This window comes from Durio zibethinus, chromosome 23 (assembly GCF_047325235.1).
Source record: "Durio zibethinus cultivar Kanyao isolate XHJ-2024 chromosome 23, ASM4732523v1, whole genome shotgun sequence".
Classification (NCBI taxonomy): Eukaryota; Viridiplantae; Streptophyta; class Magnoliopsida; order Malvales; family Malvaceae; genus Durio; species Durio zibethinus.
In genome coordinates, this window is record NC_143184.1 from 1,057,271 (window position 1) to 1,076,429 (window position 19,159).

A 19,159-nucleotide genomic window follows, 5' to 3' on the forward strand; every position below is an offset into this window, starting at 1 on the left:
AAAATTTATTTTTATGGTAAATAATAAATTTATTAATAAATGATTAAAATTAATAAAATAATAGATTATTATTTAATAAAATTTATTTAATTTATTAGTTCGTAATATAATAATAAATTTTAATTTTATATTAATTAATTCATTAGAAAATAATAAGATTTATTTATTATATTAAATTAATAAAATACTTTCATAAATTTTAAAAAATAACTCAAAATAAAAATTAAATTAAATATACAATTTTGTCTTTATGATATAAAATGAAAGACAGAAGGAAGAATAAAAGAAAAAGCCGAAGACCATTTCTCCATTGGACAAAAACTATCAATGAAGAAATTCTCCTATCATGCTCTTTTTTTTTTTTTTTTTTTGCTTATTTCTACTAAATGCCTAATTTTATACTTTTCTAATTTTCTTTGCACTCTCCTTCTTTTGTTATTATTTTTTATAATATTTTCACTATTTTTAAGAAGTTTTTTTAATTAAAAAACTTATGCATTTGACAATTTATGAAAAATTAGGTAACATTTGGATATTTTATTTAATAATTTTTTTTTATTTTTTATCACATAACATCTGACAAATAAATTATATTATTAATAATTATGTCATATTTAATTTTATTTCTACTATGATAGCTAAGCTGCAAACTATGTTATTTATATGAAATAGATTTTATCCGAACTAGTTAATATTGTGATCACCTTTATTGTTTCATCTATAAAAATTTTAATTTGCTTTTTTGGATTTTGAAATAAACTTCAATTATCTAAAAAATATTATTTTTTACACATAAGCTTTTTTGATTTCATAAAATAAAAAATGAGACATCATCATTTCTATGCATTGTAATTGAATATTTCCATGCATGTATTGTTTAATATTTATTATATAATTGTTTTAATTAATTTTTATTTATAATTATTGAAAATTTTAAATTTATATATATATATATTTTATTATTGATCACTAAAAACATGTTTGAAAGCTCCACATTTATGATTTTTATTTTCATAAATTATCAAATTATGTTAATATTATTTTAAACATGCCTTAGGCCTCAAAAATTTGGGCTTTTACTTTGACACCTTTAAATTGAACCGTGACCCGCATGTAACCCAGACACAACGATTGTCCTTTCTCTTACCATATATTCAAGAACTTTTGTCGACGGTTCTCTCATCGGTCTTCCCAATCTTCAAAGCTCCATACCCACTGTGTCATCCTTAATCTCCGTCTCTTTCTTTTTCAGTGCCTTCTACTGGCGCTGTCCGCCGAAGACCTTCTCGATCTGTCTCCCCTCACCATGCTGAAGCTTTCTACGACACTCTCAACTCACGTTCGTTTCCTGCTCCGGTCCGTGACGGAAGCCAACGCCGACTCAGTTATTCGAGAGCTCTGCCAGGTTTTTTCTTTCTCAATCAACTTTTCCATGCTAAAATGCGCCAATTTGGTGTTTTTTGTGTTACATTTCTCAAGATTCGTCTGGTCACTAAAAACCCTAAAATTACGCAAAAGTTAACATTGGATTTAATGTACGTTTATTCAATTATATGGAGTTTTGTTATCGTTTTAACTTATTGCCTGATCATGTTGTAACTATTTCTTTACTCGATTAGCTAGCTCGGTGCTGTTTGAAAACGAGCTAACTCACATGCGAGGATTTCTGTTGATTTGTCTTAAAAAAAACCCTAGAACGTTGTCAATATATCAAGTCAATCAAGTCAGTCTCAAATTATGTTAGTTTTGCGGCATATCTAATAATGAAGAGTGAATTTGTCGAGATTTTTAAACTTCTGTTATGTTGTGAAAAGGGATATCCAGCGGGTTGGGATGGGTGCTTGGTTTGATTCTTTTCAATTTAATGCAATTTTCTGGATAACTTATTGGTATGGCCTGTTTAATATTGGCAGTTCTTTGAATATGGAATCGAGGGCAGCATTCTGGTGCTGCAAACCTGCTTGGATTGCTTGCATTCTCACATGACAGATTCGAAGTTGCAATCTGAGCAAGTTATAGCATCAATTTTTAGACATGCCATGGACAAGCCAAATTTTTGTACCGTTTTCTGTCATTCACTGAGAAGTATGGATATCAGTGAGGATTTCCTGGAGAATTTCTCAAAAGCTATTCAGTTATCGGTGTCTGAAAAAATTGGCCTTAGTCTTGCTTTGTTCGATTCTGAAAGTCCTGACATAAGAATGTGTGGTAAGTGGCATTATTTGAATGGGCATTGGGTGTTAAATGGATGTACTATTGGTACTATTGGTTTGTTATAGTTGGATTCTTTGACACTGTTGACCAGATTGATGAAAGTGAAGCTTTTGCATCTTTCTAGGGAAGAATTTCTGTATGGCTCAGATCGAGGAATTGCACTCCAATCCGGCCTCTGTTGATTCTTCCGAGCAAATTCAGAATATAGTTATGTTCCTCCGGTGCTCCGATGCCCTTTCAAAGCACGTAGATTCCTTTATGCAGATGTTATCTCTAGTTCAAGAAAAAGATGTTGCGCAGTTCATTTTAAACCCAATACTTTCTGATGAATTGCGTGAGGCTAATTTCTTGAGGTGCTGATTTTTGCATATCAGGCTTCTTCCCCTTCTCCTTTAAACCTGCAGTTAATCATATTCATGCGAGCTTTGGTGGCATGTTGCTCTGTTCATTGGTATTTTTATCATGTTGTGATAAGTCTTTTTTTTTTCCCGTTCTCTTCCCTGCAGGAACATGGATTTCTTCAATGAATCTGGAGAAAATGATTTTGATGCTCTTTTAGCAGAAATGGAGAAGGAGATGAGCATGGGGGATATCATTAAGGAACTAGGTTATGGCTGCACCGTTGATGTTGCACACTGCAAAGATATTTTATCTCTTTGCTCACCTTTGACAGAGATAACTATATCAAGAATACTTGGCACAATTGCTAGCACCTATGTCGGGCTTGAGGACAACCAAACCACATTTTCAACATTCAGTCTGGCCCTCGGTTGCAGCACTTTACCTGATTTACCTCCATTGAGCTCCTGGAACATTGATGTTCTTATAAAAACTATAAAGCAACTGGTGAGTTATAGTTGTTTTGCTTTCTGTAGTTCTTATTGTCTTTCAATTTACTAATTGCTCTTTCTAGAAGAAACATATTTTCTTTGTTTTTGTAATGCATGCTGAATACAGGTTCCTGGTACCAACTGGATTCGAGTTATTGAAAACCTAGATCACGAGGGGTTCTACATTCCTAATGAGGCAGCATTCTCCTTTTTCATGTCTGTATATCGACATGCGTGCCAGGTATTATTTTATTTTAGCATGTGTCAAGTTGCGAGAAATGCGTATTGCTTTAGATTTTTTCGTCATTATTTTTCGTTTGTTTAATTAATCCTTGGAAGTTGTGCAGGAACCCTTCCCTCTCCATGCCATTTGTGGCTCTGTGTGGAAGAATATTGAAGGTCAGCTATCTTTTCTAAAATATGCTGTATCAGCACCTCCAGAAGTATTTACCTTTGCCCATTCTTTGAGGCAGCTGGTAAGATCTATGCAAATTTAGTCTTGCCTTATTCTTGTCACTATATTTGCAGTAGGAATAATGATCAATCTTGCAGGCCTATATAGATGCAGTGCATGGCCATAAGCTTTACCTTGGAAATGAAAATCATGCCTGGCTATGTCTTGACCTCCTAGATGTGCTGTGTCAACTAGCTGAAAGGGGTCGCACCAGCTTTGTTCGATCAATGCTCGAGTATCCCTTAAAACACTGCCCTGAAGTCCTGCTTCTTGGGATGGCACATGTTAATGTACATGTCTATAATATCACATATGTGATAAAGCTGTGTGCTGTTTCTTTTTTGCATCTTTCACTTTTGGTTAATAAATTTTGCATCTATGCTTGCAGACGGTCTATAATCTCCTTCAGCATGATGTGACTTCCACAGTTTTTCCAATGATAATTAAAAATGCCATGGGTGCTGGTATGATACTTCAACTTTGGCATGTGAACACTAGTCTTGTCTTGCGGGGATTTGTAGAAGTACACAACACTGAACCTGACAGCATGATTAGAATATTGGAAATTTGTCAAGAGTTAAAGGTAAGTTTGGATTTTCATTGACGTTTCTTTCATTCTGCTCCACATTGTGAGATAAATATTTATGCTGCATCAGACACTGATTATGTCACTTTCTTCCTCCTTTTCTCTGTCTATCTCTTTTAAATTCTCTTCAATAGTGATTTCATATTTTATTTGTTACAAAAATTGCTTCAGGATTTTAATTGTATGTTATTATCTATTTTCTGTTTTTGGTAATTTCTCTTGTTTCTTATTTATTTTTCAGATTCTATCATCAGTGTTGGAGATGATACCTTTTCCTTCTGGCATCAGATTAGCAGTCCTTGCTTCCAGGAAAGAGGTTATAGATTTTGAGAAGTGGTTGAGTGGTAACCTGAATACATATAAAGATGTTTTCTTTGAGGTAATTTTGAGTCCTTCACAAGCTGATATGATTACTGAAGCTAATTTGGTCATCAGAATGATTAGCCTGACATGCATGGTGCAATTTACAGGAGTGCCTAAAGTTCTTGAAGGATATACAATTCAGTGGATCACAAGAGTTTTCTGCCAGGCCCTTCCATCATACTACTACTGTTTTAAATTTTTATTTGGAAACTAGTTCTACCTTTTTCAAGGTTTTATTTTCTACCAGTTGGTTATTCTTATGATCCACATTTGATATATTTTTATTTGGACACTAACTGCTTTCCTTTGTGTGTTTCCCATGCAGGTCCTTAAAGCTAATTCTGAGGTGATAGCCTCTACTCAGCTTCTTGACGAAATGGAAAGGTTGCATGCAACGATCATGGATTCTAATCCAAAGCTGCAAAATGGTGGGACTACAGATTCCTCAACCTCTGATGGATATGGAGATGATATTGAGGGAGAAGCAAATTCTTACTTCCATCAAATGTTTTCTGGTCAGTTGACCATTGAAGCGATGGTTCAAATGCTTGCACGTTTCAAGGAATCTTCTGTGAGAAGGTAAGTTGTTGCTTTGATATCATTCTTGGATTCTACTTTGTTGTTCAAAATTTTTTCTTATCTTTGATTGTGTATACTCTTGTCTATGGGTATTCTTAATTGGTTAATTGTTTCAATTTATATGCATCCAGTTATTTTTTATTTTTGTAATATAAGGAAGGAACTCAAGTCTTTTATCCACAGTGTATCTGTGCCTTTACATTTGTCATCATTTGAATACTTGGCTTTTACGAGAAATTTCATATTTGAGACATGATGGTTTGATAGGCTGTTCAATACTAACAGGGAACAATTGATATTTGAGTGCATGGTTGCGAATCTGTTTGAAGAATACCGATTTTTCCCCAAGTATCCTGAAAGACAGCTCAAAATTGCTGCAGTTCTCTTTGGTGAGTTATTGTACTATATAATCTTATGCATGCAGTCTATCATGATCACTCTGGATCAATGTGTTTGAAGGTATGTTTTGCATATGTAATACTAACAATTTGATGGGTCATGTTTGCTGTCTAGGCAGAACCCAGTTGTCTAATCTATAATGCACTCTATCTTTTTATTTCATTCAGCTAAACAATTCAGTTTTCTGACCGAGATTCATATTTTTTGTGACGCCATGGTTATTGATAAGTTTCAGGCACTTTTATCAGGCACTGGTTCGAGATACTCACTTTCTTTTTAAACTTATGCCATGCCTTTGGACATTTTTCAGGCTCTGTTATCAAGCAGCAACTTGTAACTCACCTCACTCTTGGAATTGCCTTGCGTGGTGTTTTAGATGCATTGCGTAAACCTGCTGATTCAAAAGTTAGTGTTATTTTAGCATTTGTGTTTTCTTATTTCTCTGCATTGGTGTTATTAATGAATTGCTGATGGCCTATCTGTGTGACAGATGTTTTTGTTTGGAACCAAGGCCTTGGAGCAGTTCGTGGATCGTCTGATTGAGTGGCCGCAGTATTGCAACCATATTTTACAGATATCTCACCTGCGTGCCACTCATTCAGAGCTTGTCACTTTCATTGAACGAGCTCTCGCCAGGATTTCATCTGGGCACTTGGAGTCAGATGGGAGCCACAATCCTTCTGTTCATCACCAAGTTTCCTCTCAGGTTGCCCCAGGAAATGGGGAGGTAAAATCTTGGTTTTTGTTTTTGTTTCATAAGATAAAAAATTTAAATTTACGAATAACAGTGTCACAAAATAAATATCACCTTGGCCAAAATATATAAATAAAAACTACCATGTTTTGCTGCTTATGAATGATAACTGGATATAATACAAGAATTGAGCTGTTGAGAAAGTTGATTCTTTTCCTCTTTGTACTTGTACTTAAGATCCTTCTCTTTAGATCCATGCCTATAAATGTCAAAGCTCAAAAGACATGCTTTTGATTGATGCTACAAACTAAAAAAAAAAAAAAAGTACAATCCATTTGGCTGTAGAAGGAATGATAAATAATCTGTACCTTGCTGATGATCTGGTCACCATTGTTTTAGGCTTTCCAGTTATAAAGTTATCCTGGATTTCTATTATATAGTTTTTTATTTGATCTATATAATCTGAGTTATTGTTGTATTGTTTTCTAAAATTTAAGTCACCATTGCAGTTAAATAGCTCTAACATCTCTCTGCCTGGGCCACAACTTTCTTCACCACTTCAGCTTCCAAGACATGATAGTTCCAGTGATGAGCGTAATAAAATCCCTCCTACATCATCTAATGATGTGAAACCCCTTCTATCTTCTGTAGGGCAGCCTTCAGTTGCTCCCTTGAGTGATGCTTCTAGCATTCAAAAAGTATGACTGGTGACTTCTTTGTGATGCATGTGGAATTTTGTTCTCTAGAACTAATATTACTACTAAAATTGCAGCTGCAGAGTGCAGTCAGTGGTTCATCTATGCTGTCTGCTTCCCCTGGTTTTGTTCGTTCTTCTCGAGGAGTTACTTCTACTAGTAATAATTTTTGATAGTGGGATTTTTCGTTTACAGTCTTCCATAAAACATTGACCTCTTTACGTGCTTACACCACAATCTCTCTCTCTCTCTCTCTCTCTCTCTTCATTACAGGATTTGGTTCTGCTTTGAACATTGAAACACTAGTTGCTGCTGCTGAGAGAAGAGAGACGCCCATAGAGGTATTTAATGAACCTTTATCTATCTTTCATTCTAATTGTTATTGGAAATTTGTTTTAACATTTTCTTAATCAGCTTGCATATCATACATTTTTGTTTTATGATTTTGCAACAAACAGCTTGGAATCAATTAAAGATGTCATAGTTATAGATGATGGTGGCTATCTAACCATACTTAACTTTAGCCTTGGGCTGTGCTGATTTGAGAGAAAAGGATTTAGAATAGGCTATGATGAGGATGCCAAAAACATTCAAGTTTACTATTAGTTGCAATCTGGCATGGTTATAAGAATCATTAGGTTCTGGACCATTGATTTGCTTTTAACTGGATCTTGCTTGCCTAGTTTGAAGATGAAAGAGAGCATGAGCAAAATGGGTGCAAAGGTAGGATTGTAGACTTCTCTCCTCCACCTTGTTTGGGAGTGTAGAGGGACGCTGGTTTAAAGTCATTGCTAAAATAGTTTTTGAGGGATAAAAAAGTGATCACAAGCTAAAATCATTGAATTGGAATATTTGACTCCGATATGCTCCCAAGCGAAGAACATTTAGAAAGTGATCATCTAGGGGGATTTGGTTTTCCTCCAAACCCTCTCCCTTCCCTTCAAAAACTCCCAATCAAGATAGATTAAAACCTTTACTCTGTTCTAGTTCCCTTCCTTCAAAACAGACTATTAATCGGCTCAATGATGACCATGTGGATGTTGAGTTTTGCTTTATTGAAAATGTCACCTTATTTTGGAACTTAATCCTTCTATTACTCTCCATTCTGTTTGCAGGCTCCAGCATCTGAGGTTCAGGACAAGATATCATTTATAATCAATAATATTTCGGCTGCAAATATAGAAGCTAAAGGGAAAGAGTTCACTGATATATTAAAAGAGCAATATTATCCCTGGTTTGCCCAGTATATGGTTATGAAAAGGTCAAACTTTAATTCTCTTTTGCATACCTCTTTCTGCATGATATGTGATTGATTATTTAACTCACACCTGTGTTTTCATTATAATTCCTGCTCATCTTTGTACCATTGGATTAACTTAATCTTGTATTTTATTGCAGAGCAAGCATTGAACCAAATTTTCATGATTTGTATTTGAAGTTCCTTGATAAAGTTCACTCAAAGGCTTTGAATAAGGAGATTATCCAAGCTACATATGAGAACTGCAAGGTTTCTGTCTTTTAATTAATAGCTATGCATTGAGATTTATTTGACCAAATAGTAGAAGAGAATATTTATTATCGCATATACTTTTTAAGGTTTTGTTGGGATCAGAGCTTATAAAATCAAGCTCAGAAGAGCGATCATTGCTAAAAAATTTGGGTAGTTGGCTTGGGAAGTTGACAATTGGCCGGAATCAAGTTTTGAGGGCTCGTGAAATAGATCCCAAATCTTTGATCATAGAGGTACTTGTTTCCTAAGTTTAAACTTTTAGTTGATTGTATGTCATAAGGTTTCAGTTATTCATATGTCCCTTGATGACTATCTGGTTTATTCATAGTCCATCACTTATTTTGAAATTGTTCTTTTTGATTTTGATCTTATTTTTACACTTTCCAGGCGTATGAGAAGGGGTTGATGATTGCGGTTATCCCATTTACTTCAAAGGTATGATTTTTTTGATGATTAACTTGTTTTCTTGTTGTTAACTTATGTTTCAATATTCAAAAATTTGTTACTTTTTGCAGATTCTTGAGCCATGTCAAAGCAGTCTGGCATATCAACCCCCTAATCCCTGGACCATAGGCATTCTGGCATTATTAGCTGAGATTTATTCAATGCCAAACTTGAAAATGAATCTCAAGTTTGACATAGAGGTATTGACATATGCTTTATGCATGCTATGAAGACAAGGTCTTTTTTTGCTCATTATTGTAGCTTTTCTCACCGAATTTATCTGCCTATTGTGTACGTATGTGTGTCTTTTGGCGATTTAGGTTCTATTCAAGAACCTTAGTGTGGATATGAAGGACATTACGCCAACTTCTCTTCTTAAGGATCGTAAAAGAGAACTTGAGGGGAATCCTGATTTTTCTAACAAAGATGTTGGAGCATCCCAACCCCAGATGGTTGCGGAAGTTAAATCGGGAATTATTACTCCACTTAATCATGTTGAACTACCTCTGGAGGTTGCTAGTCCACCTAATTCTAGTGGCCACACACATTTATTATCTCAGGTTTGCTTTTTTTCAATTATTCATCATAGCTGTTAGCAGCTAGTTACATGTGTTAATTTGTTTTTTTGGGAGTTCTAGTATGCCGGTCCTTTGCGTCTCTCTACTGGTGCTTTAATGGAGGATGAAAAACTAGCAGCTTTAGGCTTGTCTGATCAGCTTCCTTCTGCACAAGGGCTATTTCAAGCAACTCCATCACAGTCACCTTTTTCTGTTAGTCAGGTTTGATCATTTTTGTTTTCATTCTTCAATGTTCAAAGAATTATTAACTTTTTTGTTTATTTAGATTTAGATTGTTGGTCCTTTCTTCTTTGCAGCTTTCCACGCCGATACCTAACATTGGAACTCATGTTATTATCAATCAGAAGCTTAGTGCACTAGGCTTGCACTTGCATTTTCAGAGGTTTGATGCCATTGTCATATTAATTATTCCTGCTTGTTACATACGTTACTCGGTGCCCTGATGATAAACTCTGCATATAACCTGTTGCAGGGTGGTTCCAATTGCAATGGACAGGGCTATCAAAGAGATTGTAGCTGGTATTGTTCAGCGAAGCGTTTCTATAGCAACTCAAACAACAAAAGAGCTTGTTTTAAAGGTCTGAAAAGTCAACTCAATAAAGCTTAAGATCGAACTACTTGGTTGATAGCAATAGTTTTGCAAATTTTGCTTTGCTGGTTTGCTCCTTGATTGTGTTGTGTTTCTTGAATAATTGCCCAAGTTTCAAGCTTTTCTTGTGGCACTTTTGACTTCTCGTTTTGTTAGGGCAATATGATGACTTTCCAGTTGTTTTTTCTCCATAATAGATCCACTGCTTTTGGCTCATTATTGACAAATTGCCTTTGTTACTATTTTTCTGTATTTTCTGGTGTTCTTCTTATTAGAGCTCAATTTTGATTCTCTTGTTCATTATTTATAGCTTCTATTTCTTCTTGCAGTCACTGGATGGCTTCTCTTTCAAATTCCTGTTTTTATGGTTTAGAATTGTCTCCTACTAGTGTTTATTGGAAAGCATAGGCATCTTCCAACCACCTTTTTAAACATGCCATTCAATAACTATTTTTATTCTAATATCACCTTAATTAAATGCAATCTAGGACTATGCTATGGAATCAGATGAGACACGGATCTATAATGCAGCACATTTGATGGTTGCAAGTTTGGCTGGAAGCCTAGCACATGTAACATGCAAGGTTTTATCTCACATCAATCTTCCTTCGATATCCCTTTCCCCTTTTCAGAGTTTTTTTTTTCCTAGTGCCATTTTGAGTTTGTATGTTTTATTTTCCATTCATTGTTAACTTTATCATACGGTTTTAATCTCACTTTTTGGTGTTCTAGGAACCTTTGCGTGGCTCTATATCAAGTCAGCTGAGGAATTCACTTCAGGGTTTGAATGTTGGAAGTGATCTTCTAGAACAAGCTGTTCAGCTCGTTACTAATGATAACCTTGATCTTGGCTGTGCGGTCATAGAACAGGCTGCTACTGATAAGGTCAGCTTGTTGCCTTTGATGGAGTAGTTTGTGCATGCATGTCCATTGAGCAAAGTGTCACAATTAGGCTTGATCTGGATTTCATGGATTGGTTCTGAAGTTGATCTTTTATCTTTATAAATCTCATGGATTAGATTCATAAGTAGGGTGCTTTAGTGACTTCGAATGCTCCAATGAAAACAATGGAGCATTTTGTGCGTGCATGTCCGTTGAGCAAAGTTTTAAAGATAGGCTTGATCTCGTTTTCATGGGTTGGTTCTTAAGTTGATTTTTTTATCTTTATAAATCTCATGGATTAGATTCATACGTAGGGTGCTTTAATGACTCCAAGCTCCAATGGAAACAATGTTTCTCATGCAAAACTTGAAGTTGCTGTGGACTTTCTCTGAGTTTTATTATATTCAGATTTAGCTTTCTAGAACTTCCTTCTTCTTAGTAATGCATGGTTCATATGGAAGTTCCGCCCGCATTGATGGAGGTTTTCTTCTGCATAATGGCAGGCTTTTAGGAAAAAGTATTTACTGAATATTTTTGACTAATCTTTTTCTAACTTTTTCTTTTTTTTTTCCTTGACTTTAATATATAGGCAATACAAACCATTGATGGAGAAATAGCTAATCAACTTTCTTTAAGAAGAAAGCATAGGGATCCTGCATTTTTTGATCCAAGCATGTACGGGCAAGGTTCTATGGGTGTCATGTCTGAGGCTCTTCGACCTAAACCAGGTCACTTGTCTTTGTCTCAGCAGCGAGTTTATGAGGTATTCATATGATTAACCATTTGCACAAGGATTTCTTTGATTTAAAGAAGAAAGGCACTGAGAGTTGCTCCTGCCCCTCTTGTGATTTCTCATCTTTATCTTTTAGGACTTTGTTCGGCTTCCTTGGCAAAATCAATCTGGCCAGAGCTCACATTCCATGTCTGGTGCTCCTTCAAGCTTATCTGGTGATGCTGGTCTTACTGGCACATTTGGTTCAACATCAGGGCAAGTTACCCCTGGTTACTCATCTGGCCCAGGAAACTTGGCACAATTGGATGTTGCTTCTGAGGCAATTGAATCTACCTCAGCTGCCCCTTTGAGGTGTTTCATTTTAAATGCTACTTTGGTTTCTTTGATTTTTTCTGGTTTTCTTGCTGATCTATATGAAATCCTTTTGTTTTAGTGCTTCCTCAATTCATATTGGCCCAGCAGCTGGTCTGACCCCACAGACTACTGAAAATGATCCCCTCAATGATTCATTGTCTTATACAACTTCAGCCCCTGAATTACATTCAGTTGATACTGATGCTGTCAAAGTGAGAAACTCTATATGCACGAACTTTTGTGCTGGTAAACTCATGCTTTTTTTACTGACACGTGCTTCCAACTTGCTAGGAATTGGGACCTGCATCACAGCCGTTACCTTCACCTGCTGTCACTGAGCGTCTTGGAAGTAGCATCTCGGAGACTTCATTGAGCACAAGGGATGCATTGGATAAATATCAGATTGTTGCTCAGAAGGTTGAATATAGCTCTTTCTTTTTGCTGCTTTCTTTCTTGCCCTACTTATTCCTTTTATCATTGGGGTCTGGGGGAATTTGGTCAGATCAATGGATTATTCTGGTGTCTGGCCACAACAAATGGATCATACATATCATGGTGGATAAGATGCCACTCCATAATTTTCTTAGGCCTTTACCGATATTTCTTTTTCACTGCTCAATTGTTGAGAGAGGTGCATAATATTATCTAGAATGATCTTAATGTTTGTAACTTTGCAACTATTGGATCTACTCTCAAGGAAGACTGGCATACAACAGAAACTTAGTTTCTCACTTAAGAGAGTAGGAAGGAGATACCTCAGCTATAGGGCTCCCATTCCTCTCTCGTGTTTTGGTTTTTTTTTTGGTATACTTACTACTTCAGTTGACTTTTAGCTGTTAAACACTGAAATCTTGTCAAAATATGTTTCTGACTCTTTGTCAAATATATTCAGTTGGAAACTTTAGTGACAAGTGATGGTAGAGAAGCTGACATTCAGGTAATTTTAACCTTCTACTTTTTTGTACTGCAGTTATATATTATTGATATAACAGTGCCATAAATAGCCTAATCTATTCCTTGTTCCCTCCATGCCTTTCTTTATCTTCCTTGGCACTTCCTTTTGTTGGCAGAAACAAGTTACTATTTCAAGAAATGAAATTTCATTTTTGTTTGGTTACATTATTTTAACAAAGATTTATTACTTAATTTTTGATTTTTTGTTTTAGGGAGTGATCTCTGAGGTACCTGAAATCATACTCAGATGTGTAAGTCGGGACGAGGCAGCACTGGCTGTAGCTCAAAAGGTGTTCTAACAATTCTGGAGCAAAACTTTTATTTGTTAGTCACTTTTTTTTTTTTTTTTCTGTTGTGTTCTCATCCTCGATTCTGTTTCTCAATATTTACGCAGGTTTTCAAGGGCTTATATGAGAATGCATCGAACAGTCTTCATGTCAGTGCCCATCTTGCTATTCTGGCTGCTGTCCGTGATGTTTGTAAGCTTGCTGTTAAGGAGCTTACTAGTTGGGTATGCTGTTTTCCACATTCTGGTCTTTTGAGACTTTGGAGGCTTGTTTTCCTTAGTGTATAGCAGCAACCAAGTTGCATTTTTACCTGCTAATATTAGTTGTGAAATCCATTAGCTCCATTGCTTTGGACTTGTTACTGGTTTAATTTGTAAAGCAAAGAAGAGAACTGTTATAAAAGTTATTATTCGCATGCTGCTTCCATTGAAAGAACTCATCTAACAGTGGTTATTAGGACTTTATCTAGTTGGTAATATGATGTTTTCTGACTGAGTAAGTTTTTGCTAGATTGTATTCTGCATTTATGGCTTTTTGCTTAAACTCTCTCTGGTTTGTTCTTTGGTTTTCTACGTGTGTCTGGAATTGTCTTCTTCATTTGTGTTGATCGTTCCATTTGTTGTCTACAGGTGATATATTCAGATGAGGAGCGAAAGTTCAACAAAGATATCACTGTTGGCCTTATTCGAAGTGAATTGCTGAACCTTGCAGAGTACAATGTTCATATGGCAAAACTTATTGATGGGGGAAGGCATAGTATGTATAAGGAATTTCCCTTTCACTTAAGTTAATTCTGTATAACTTAGCTAATGAAGTTAAATATGCAGAAGCTGCGATGGAATTTGCGATGTCACTTCTTCAAACTTTGGTCTCTGATGAATCGAGAGTCATATCAGAACTCCACAATCTTGTTGATGCATTGGCAAAGGTTGTCCTCGTCCTTCTCTTTGCTTCCCTCTCTTTTTTTTTCTTCTTCTTTTCTTTCTTTCTTTTTTACCTTTACTTTTTCCCTTGATTGTTTTTGGGATTGACTTCTAACTGTTATGAACATGCAGGTTGCTTTGAAACCAGGATCTCCTGAATCATTGCAACAGTTGATTGAGATGGTCAGAAATCCATCTTCCAGTTTGGCTGCTTCATCCAGTGCCACTGTTGGAAAAGAGGATAAGGCTAGGCAATCTAGAGACAAAAAGGTTAATGACTCTTCCGTGGTATTGCTTTATTCTTAAGTATTCTAATATTTTCTTATGACCTGAAATCTTTCTCTTGAAGCAGGCACCTAGTCCCACACCAGCTAACAGGGAAGATAATAGTAATATAGAGGCTCTGGAACCAGATCCTGCTGGCTTCAAGGAGCAGGTAACTATTTTTTTCTAGATTGAAGAAGGCATTGCTAGAATGCATTGTGCATGTTATAGATTTTGCTAGTAATCTACCATGGACCCAAAAAATATCATATGAAGGGAGAGAAAATTTTAGGAGGATGTTAAGGGTTTCTAAAAAAGGGGTAGCACAAATATAAAGCTCGTGGTGTCATTTCTTGAACAAAAATGCCTATTAAAAACACATGCAGATTAATAGTTTGCTGCATCTTTTGCCATAGTATACTCCAATGAGACTGCAACCATCTCAAAAACAAAAGCAAGGTATCTTTGGCCTGTCTTCTGCTACTATGAGTGGTATATGCATATTGTTCCTGCCCAAACTATGGTCTGATAGTATATCACAATTACAGTAATTGCCACTTTTGATATTATGGAGATTGAATGTTTTTTAATAGGATAGGCTCATTTAAGTATTAAACTACCATTTGCTTCCAGTTGCATATGTTCCTATTATTTATATTTGACTTTCTTTCTCATCATCATTCTTCCACTTGCAAATTTGCTTATACACCAATGTATGAGAGTGCTGATGCAAATATTCCTTCCTGCAGTCCTGCACTATTCTTATTGTTGTACTTTAATCATTTATCTTCTCTCCCCTTTTTGCTGTGCCCTTGTCTCTCCCATCTCGCCTTCCCTCTTTTGTTCTGCATGCCTAGGAAAATTGGGGATATTATGTAATTCTTATTCGTTATATTCTTTCAAAAATTTTGTAGGTATCCATGCTGTTTGCAGAATGGTACCAGATATGTGAGCGTCCTGGTGCAAATGATGGACCTTGTAATCATTACATCATACAATTGCATCAAAATGGACTGCTTAAAGGGGATGATATGACGGAACGCTTTTTCCGTATTATCACGGTGAATCTCGCCCTTGTTACATACAAAGTCACCCAAAAACTCAAGAAACCAAACTCATTTTTTATTGTTTTTCCTTCATGTTAGGAACTATCTGTTGCACATTGCCTATCTTCTGAGGTCATGAGTTCTGGCACATTGCAATCACCTCAGCAAGCGCAGACTCTTTCTTTCCTTGCCATTGATATTTATTCCAAACTTGTGCTGTCAGTCCTTAAGGTCTCGTTAATTATATCATTATGATCTCTGTCTCATTCTAAATCTAACTTTGCAAATGTTTAAAATTTTTCCTTTTTGGCAATTTCTTCAGTATTGCCCAGTAGAACAGGGATCAAGTAAACTCTTTCTGATGTCCAAGGTGAATATTATTTACATTTCATTTTGTATATTTTTCAATTTTGTTTTCCAAGAACATTTAATGATATTTATGGTGCTTAACAGATTTTGAACATGACTATGAGATTTATTCAAAAAGATGCAGAGGATAAGAAAGCATCTTTTAATCCAAGACCATATTTCAGATTATTTATCAACTGGCTGTTAGATATTGGTTCCTTGGACCCTGTCACAGATGGTGCAAATTTTCAGGTGCAATTTGATTGCATATTCTTAGCTGAGATTGTTGCTGTTGAATAGCTAATTCTCGTTGTGTTTGTTGCAGATTTTGACAGCCTTTGCCAATGCATTTCATGCTTTGCAGCCCCTTAAAGTTCCCGCCTTCAGGTAAGAACTGCAAGTTTGTTTGGTTTTCGTATATGTAGGAATGTGCTGTCTCCTCTTAAAAAGCATCATTTATGATGCAATTTTGAGTCTTTGAGTCAAAAGATTTTCACCGTGAAGCATTGGTTTAGTTTGGATCATATTATTATTATTATTATCTTGGTTTAAGTCCTGACTTTGCACTTGGAATGATTTGGCTTACCTTATACTAAGGTTTGTGCTAAATCAGCGTTTTGGGTTAAATTACCTGGTAGCTAAATTTGCAGGTTTAAAATAGCTGCTGTAACAGACTTAATTAGCTACATTTTCTGTTAACTGTTTTATTTTTCACGTATCATCCAGTATAGCAAAACTATCTAACGTCCAAAGAACAAATCACCTGGATACTTTAATGCACTTTCCTGTTCCCATAAACCTTGCATTTTATTAATGGTTTATTGTGCATTTGAATGAAGATTGTCTTGAGAACATTGCATCCAGTTGGAAGAAGTTGGAAAAGCAATAACTGGTTGTTGAGCTTTAGTATTTTGGCATTCACATTTACAATCTGGAAGCTGCTATTCATAAGTCCTTCGGATACTTCTACTTATATTCATTGTTCACTGTGCTGTTATAGCTTTGCATGGCTAGAGCTTGTCAGTCATAGAAGTTTCATGCCGAAATTGCTCACTGGGAATGCTCAGAAGGGTTGGCCCTATATCCAACGGTTGCTGGTGGACTTGCTTCAGTTCCTGGAGCCGTTTTTGAGGAATGCTGAGCTTAGAGGGCCGGTTTGCCTCTTTCTAAAGACTGATTTCATTATTTGTTGCCATTGTAAACTAATTATGATGGTCCCACTTATTCTCTCGTGTTATCTGTATAGGTTCATTTTCTGTATAAAGGCACACTGAGGGTGTTGCTAGTTCTGCTTCATGACTTTCCTGAGTTCCTGTGTGATTATCATTTTACCTTCTGTGATGTGATTCCTCCGAGCTGCATACAGATGCGGAATATTATCCTTAGTGCATTTCCACGCAATATGAGGCTGCCAGATCCATCTACACCCAACCTAAAGGTGTCAATTCATCAGGATTGATCTTTTTCTTTTTTTCCAGATAGTTTAATCATGAAATTAATTCTTTAATCACTTGGTGTGCAGATTGATTTGCTTCCAGAAATCAGAGAACCCCCTCGCATCCTCTCTGAGGTTGATGCTGCTCTTAAAGCAAAACAGATGAAGGCTGATGTAGATGAGTATCTCAAGGTACTCAAATTCACTCTTTATTGTGTGTTGGACTTTATGAATTGGCTTGTTTCTTCCCATCCCTAATTTTTTCCCTTTATCTTCATTATTTACTTCAACCTACTTTTCTTATGTAACATTTTCAGATATGATAATTGGTGTTTTTTCTATTACTTTTCACTGGAAATTTTTATTCTTGTCAGCTATCCATCCCGTTTATGTAACTCTCTTAATTATTTTCTGAAAATTGTCTGAAAAATTCTCTGCAGACTAAGCTACAAGGAGGATCATTTCTAACTGAACTGAAACAAAGACTGCTCCTTTCACCTAGTGAGGCAGCATCTGCTGGTACCCGTTATAATGTACCATTAATCAACTCACTGGTGCTTTATGTTGGAATGCAGGTATTCTACTGTATCTTCTACTTTTCTAGATGTCACCTTTCACTTCTGTTAACTGTAACAAGTTTTTCATATGGAAAATTTATCATCTGCATTTAGTGAATATAACTTCACCGTTTAACAAATTCCTGTGGCAAATTGCTTTTAGGCTATCCAGCAACTGCAGTCAAGAGTACCTCATGCACAGTCAACAGCAAACACTGTTCCAATGACTGTGTTCTTGGTTGGTGCTGCCTTGGATATTTTCCAGAGCCTAATAGGGGACCTTGATACTGAGGGGCGCTATCTTTTTCTTAATGCAATTGCTAACCAATTGCGATACCCAAACAACCATACACATTACTTCTCCTTCATCTTACTATTCTTATTTGCCGAATCAAATCAGGTGAGATTACTGTTTGATCTGTTGCTTTTTTGCTGCTCATTTCAAATGGATGAGAATACACTTTTGCTTTATTCAGGAAATTATCCAAGAGCAAATTACAAGAGTTCTGTTGGAACGGTTAATTGTTAATAAACCTCACCCGTGGGGTCTCCTTATTACCTTCATTGAGCTCATAAAGGTAAAACTGATTTTGAATGCGATCTTATTTTTTTAGCTTTCTGGTACGGAATATGCCTATATGCCTATATGCCTTGAGGTTCATATTTTTATATTTCAGAATCCAAGATACAACTTCTGGAATCGATCATTCATAAGGTGTGCACCCGAGATTGAAAAACTCTTTGAATCTGTTGCACGATCTTGTGGGGGCCTGAAACCTGTGGATGAGAGTGGTTGGGTATCCGACAACGCACATTAAGGGTCTGTTTAATGTTTATATATTTGAACTGTTTAATTTTAAAATCACCATTTGTAAGCAATGTATCACCTTTTGTTATTTATCCTTGTATCCTCTGACAAACCAGTTCAAATTTACTCGAGATCACAGCAGTTTTATTATTTGTAAATGCCTCGGACCGGAAGAATATTGTATTCGGTGTTAGATTATTGTGTATAAACTGTGAATTAAAACCACCCCTCATTGGCTCAGGCCAAATGAGGTTTAGGTGGCTCTGATCGACTGTTTGGGCCAAATGAGTCATGACCGTTAGAAAATGATCATGCAATGCAGCAATTCCTCTATGCGCCCGCTACATAATTTAGAGTAGGTGTTTGGCTTCATTTCTCCGGTTCCAAAGGAGGCTGCGGTTGGTTGGACATTATTTCTGAGTTTCTATATTTGGATAGATTGTAACTGAAAATTTCTCTGGTGCTGAACCACGCCCTCCCAGAACATAATTATTCAAGTTCTTTTCCAAGAAAATGGTGACCCGTTCATTCAGAAAAGGTAATGGTATTGCGTTTCACTGCCAAAGCTAGCGCGGGAGTTGTTATAACACAATGCAACACAGTGTAAATATCTTTTTAGCTTGACTGCGTATC

The 19,159-nt window shown here is 36.0% G+C and overlaps 1 protein-coding gene across 7 annotated transcripts; it reads left to right on the forward strand.

Annotated features, from left to right (window-relative positions):
• Positions 1-1,181: 1,181 nt before the first annotated feature.
• LOC111313761 (uncharacterized) lies at positions 1,182-18,798 on the forward strand. Of its 7 annotated transcripts, none has more exons than XR_016332489.1 (51): positions 1,182-1,405; positions 1,914-2,208; positions 2,339-2,567; positions 2,721-3,060; positions 3,172-3,285; positions 3,392-3,520; positions 3,597-3,788; positions 3,887-4,081; positions 4,326-4,463; positions 4,555-4,677; positions 4,773-5,026; positions 5,312-5,415; positions 5,736-5,830; positions 5,916-6,152; positions 6,629-6,817; positions 6,892-6,973; positions 7,088-7,155; positions 7,930-8,075; positions 8,213-8,321; positions 8,411-8,557; positions 8,712-8,759; positions 8,840-8,968; positions 9,089-9,328; positions 9,407-9,547; positions 9,643-9,728; positions 9,819-9,924; positions 10,424-10,519; positions 10,668-10,820; positions 11,407-11,580; positions 11,687-11,901; positions 11,984-12,116; positions 12,196-12,321; positions 12,797-12,841; positions 13,071-13,148; positions 13,253-13,369; positions 13,775-13,901; positions 13,973-14,073; positions 14,201-14,338; positions 14,421-14,504; positions 15,247-15,393; positions 15,478-15,609; positions 15,701-15,748; positions 15,832-15,978; positions 16,052-16,113; positions 16,566-16,880; positions 16,973-17,164; positions 17,249-17,353; positions 17,602-17,736; positions 17,882-18,118; positions 18,195-18,296; positions 18,396-18,798. XR_016332489.1 is itself a non-coding variant. In XM_022914494.2 (51 exons), exons 1-51 carry the CDS (start codon positions 1,307-1,309, stop codon positions 18,534-18,536), a joined length of 7,224 nt encoding a protein of 2,407 aa, XP_022770229.1. In that variant the 5' UTR covers positions 1,182-1,306; the 3' UTR covers positions 18,537-18,798. The 7 variants fall into 7 exon arrangements, 6 of the variants coding, with proteins under 6 accessions (XP_022770229.1, XP_022770230.1, XP_089608472.1 ...); XM_022914494.2 differs by having other exon boundaries at positions 16,727-16,880; XM_022914495.2 differs by having other exon boundaries at positions 5,916-6,131; positions 16,727-16,880.
• Positions 18,799-19,159: the final 361 nt, after the last annotated feature.

Coding starts and splice junctions, on each gene's coding strand:
- LOC111313761 (XM_022914494.2), top strand. CDS start 1,307: ATGCTGAAGCTTTCTACGACACTCTCAACTCACGTTCGTTTCCTGCTC. Junction 3,521..3,596: donor CCCATTCTTTGAGGCAGCTG/GTAAGATCTATG, acceptor TCAATCTTGCAG/GCCTATATAGATGCAGTGCA. Junction 12,117..12,195: donor TTGATACTGATGCTGTCAAA/GTGAGAAACTCT, acceptor CCAACTTGCTAG/GAATTGGGACCTGCATCACA.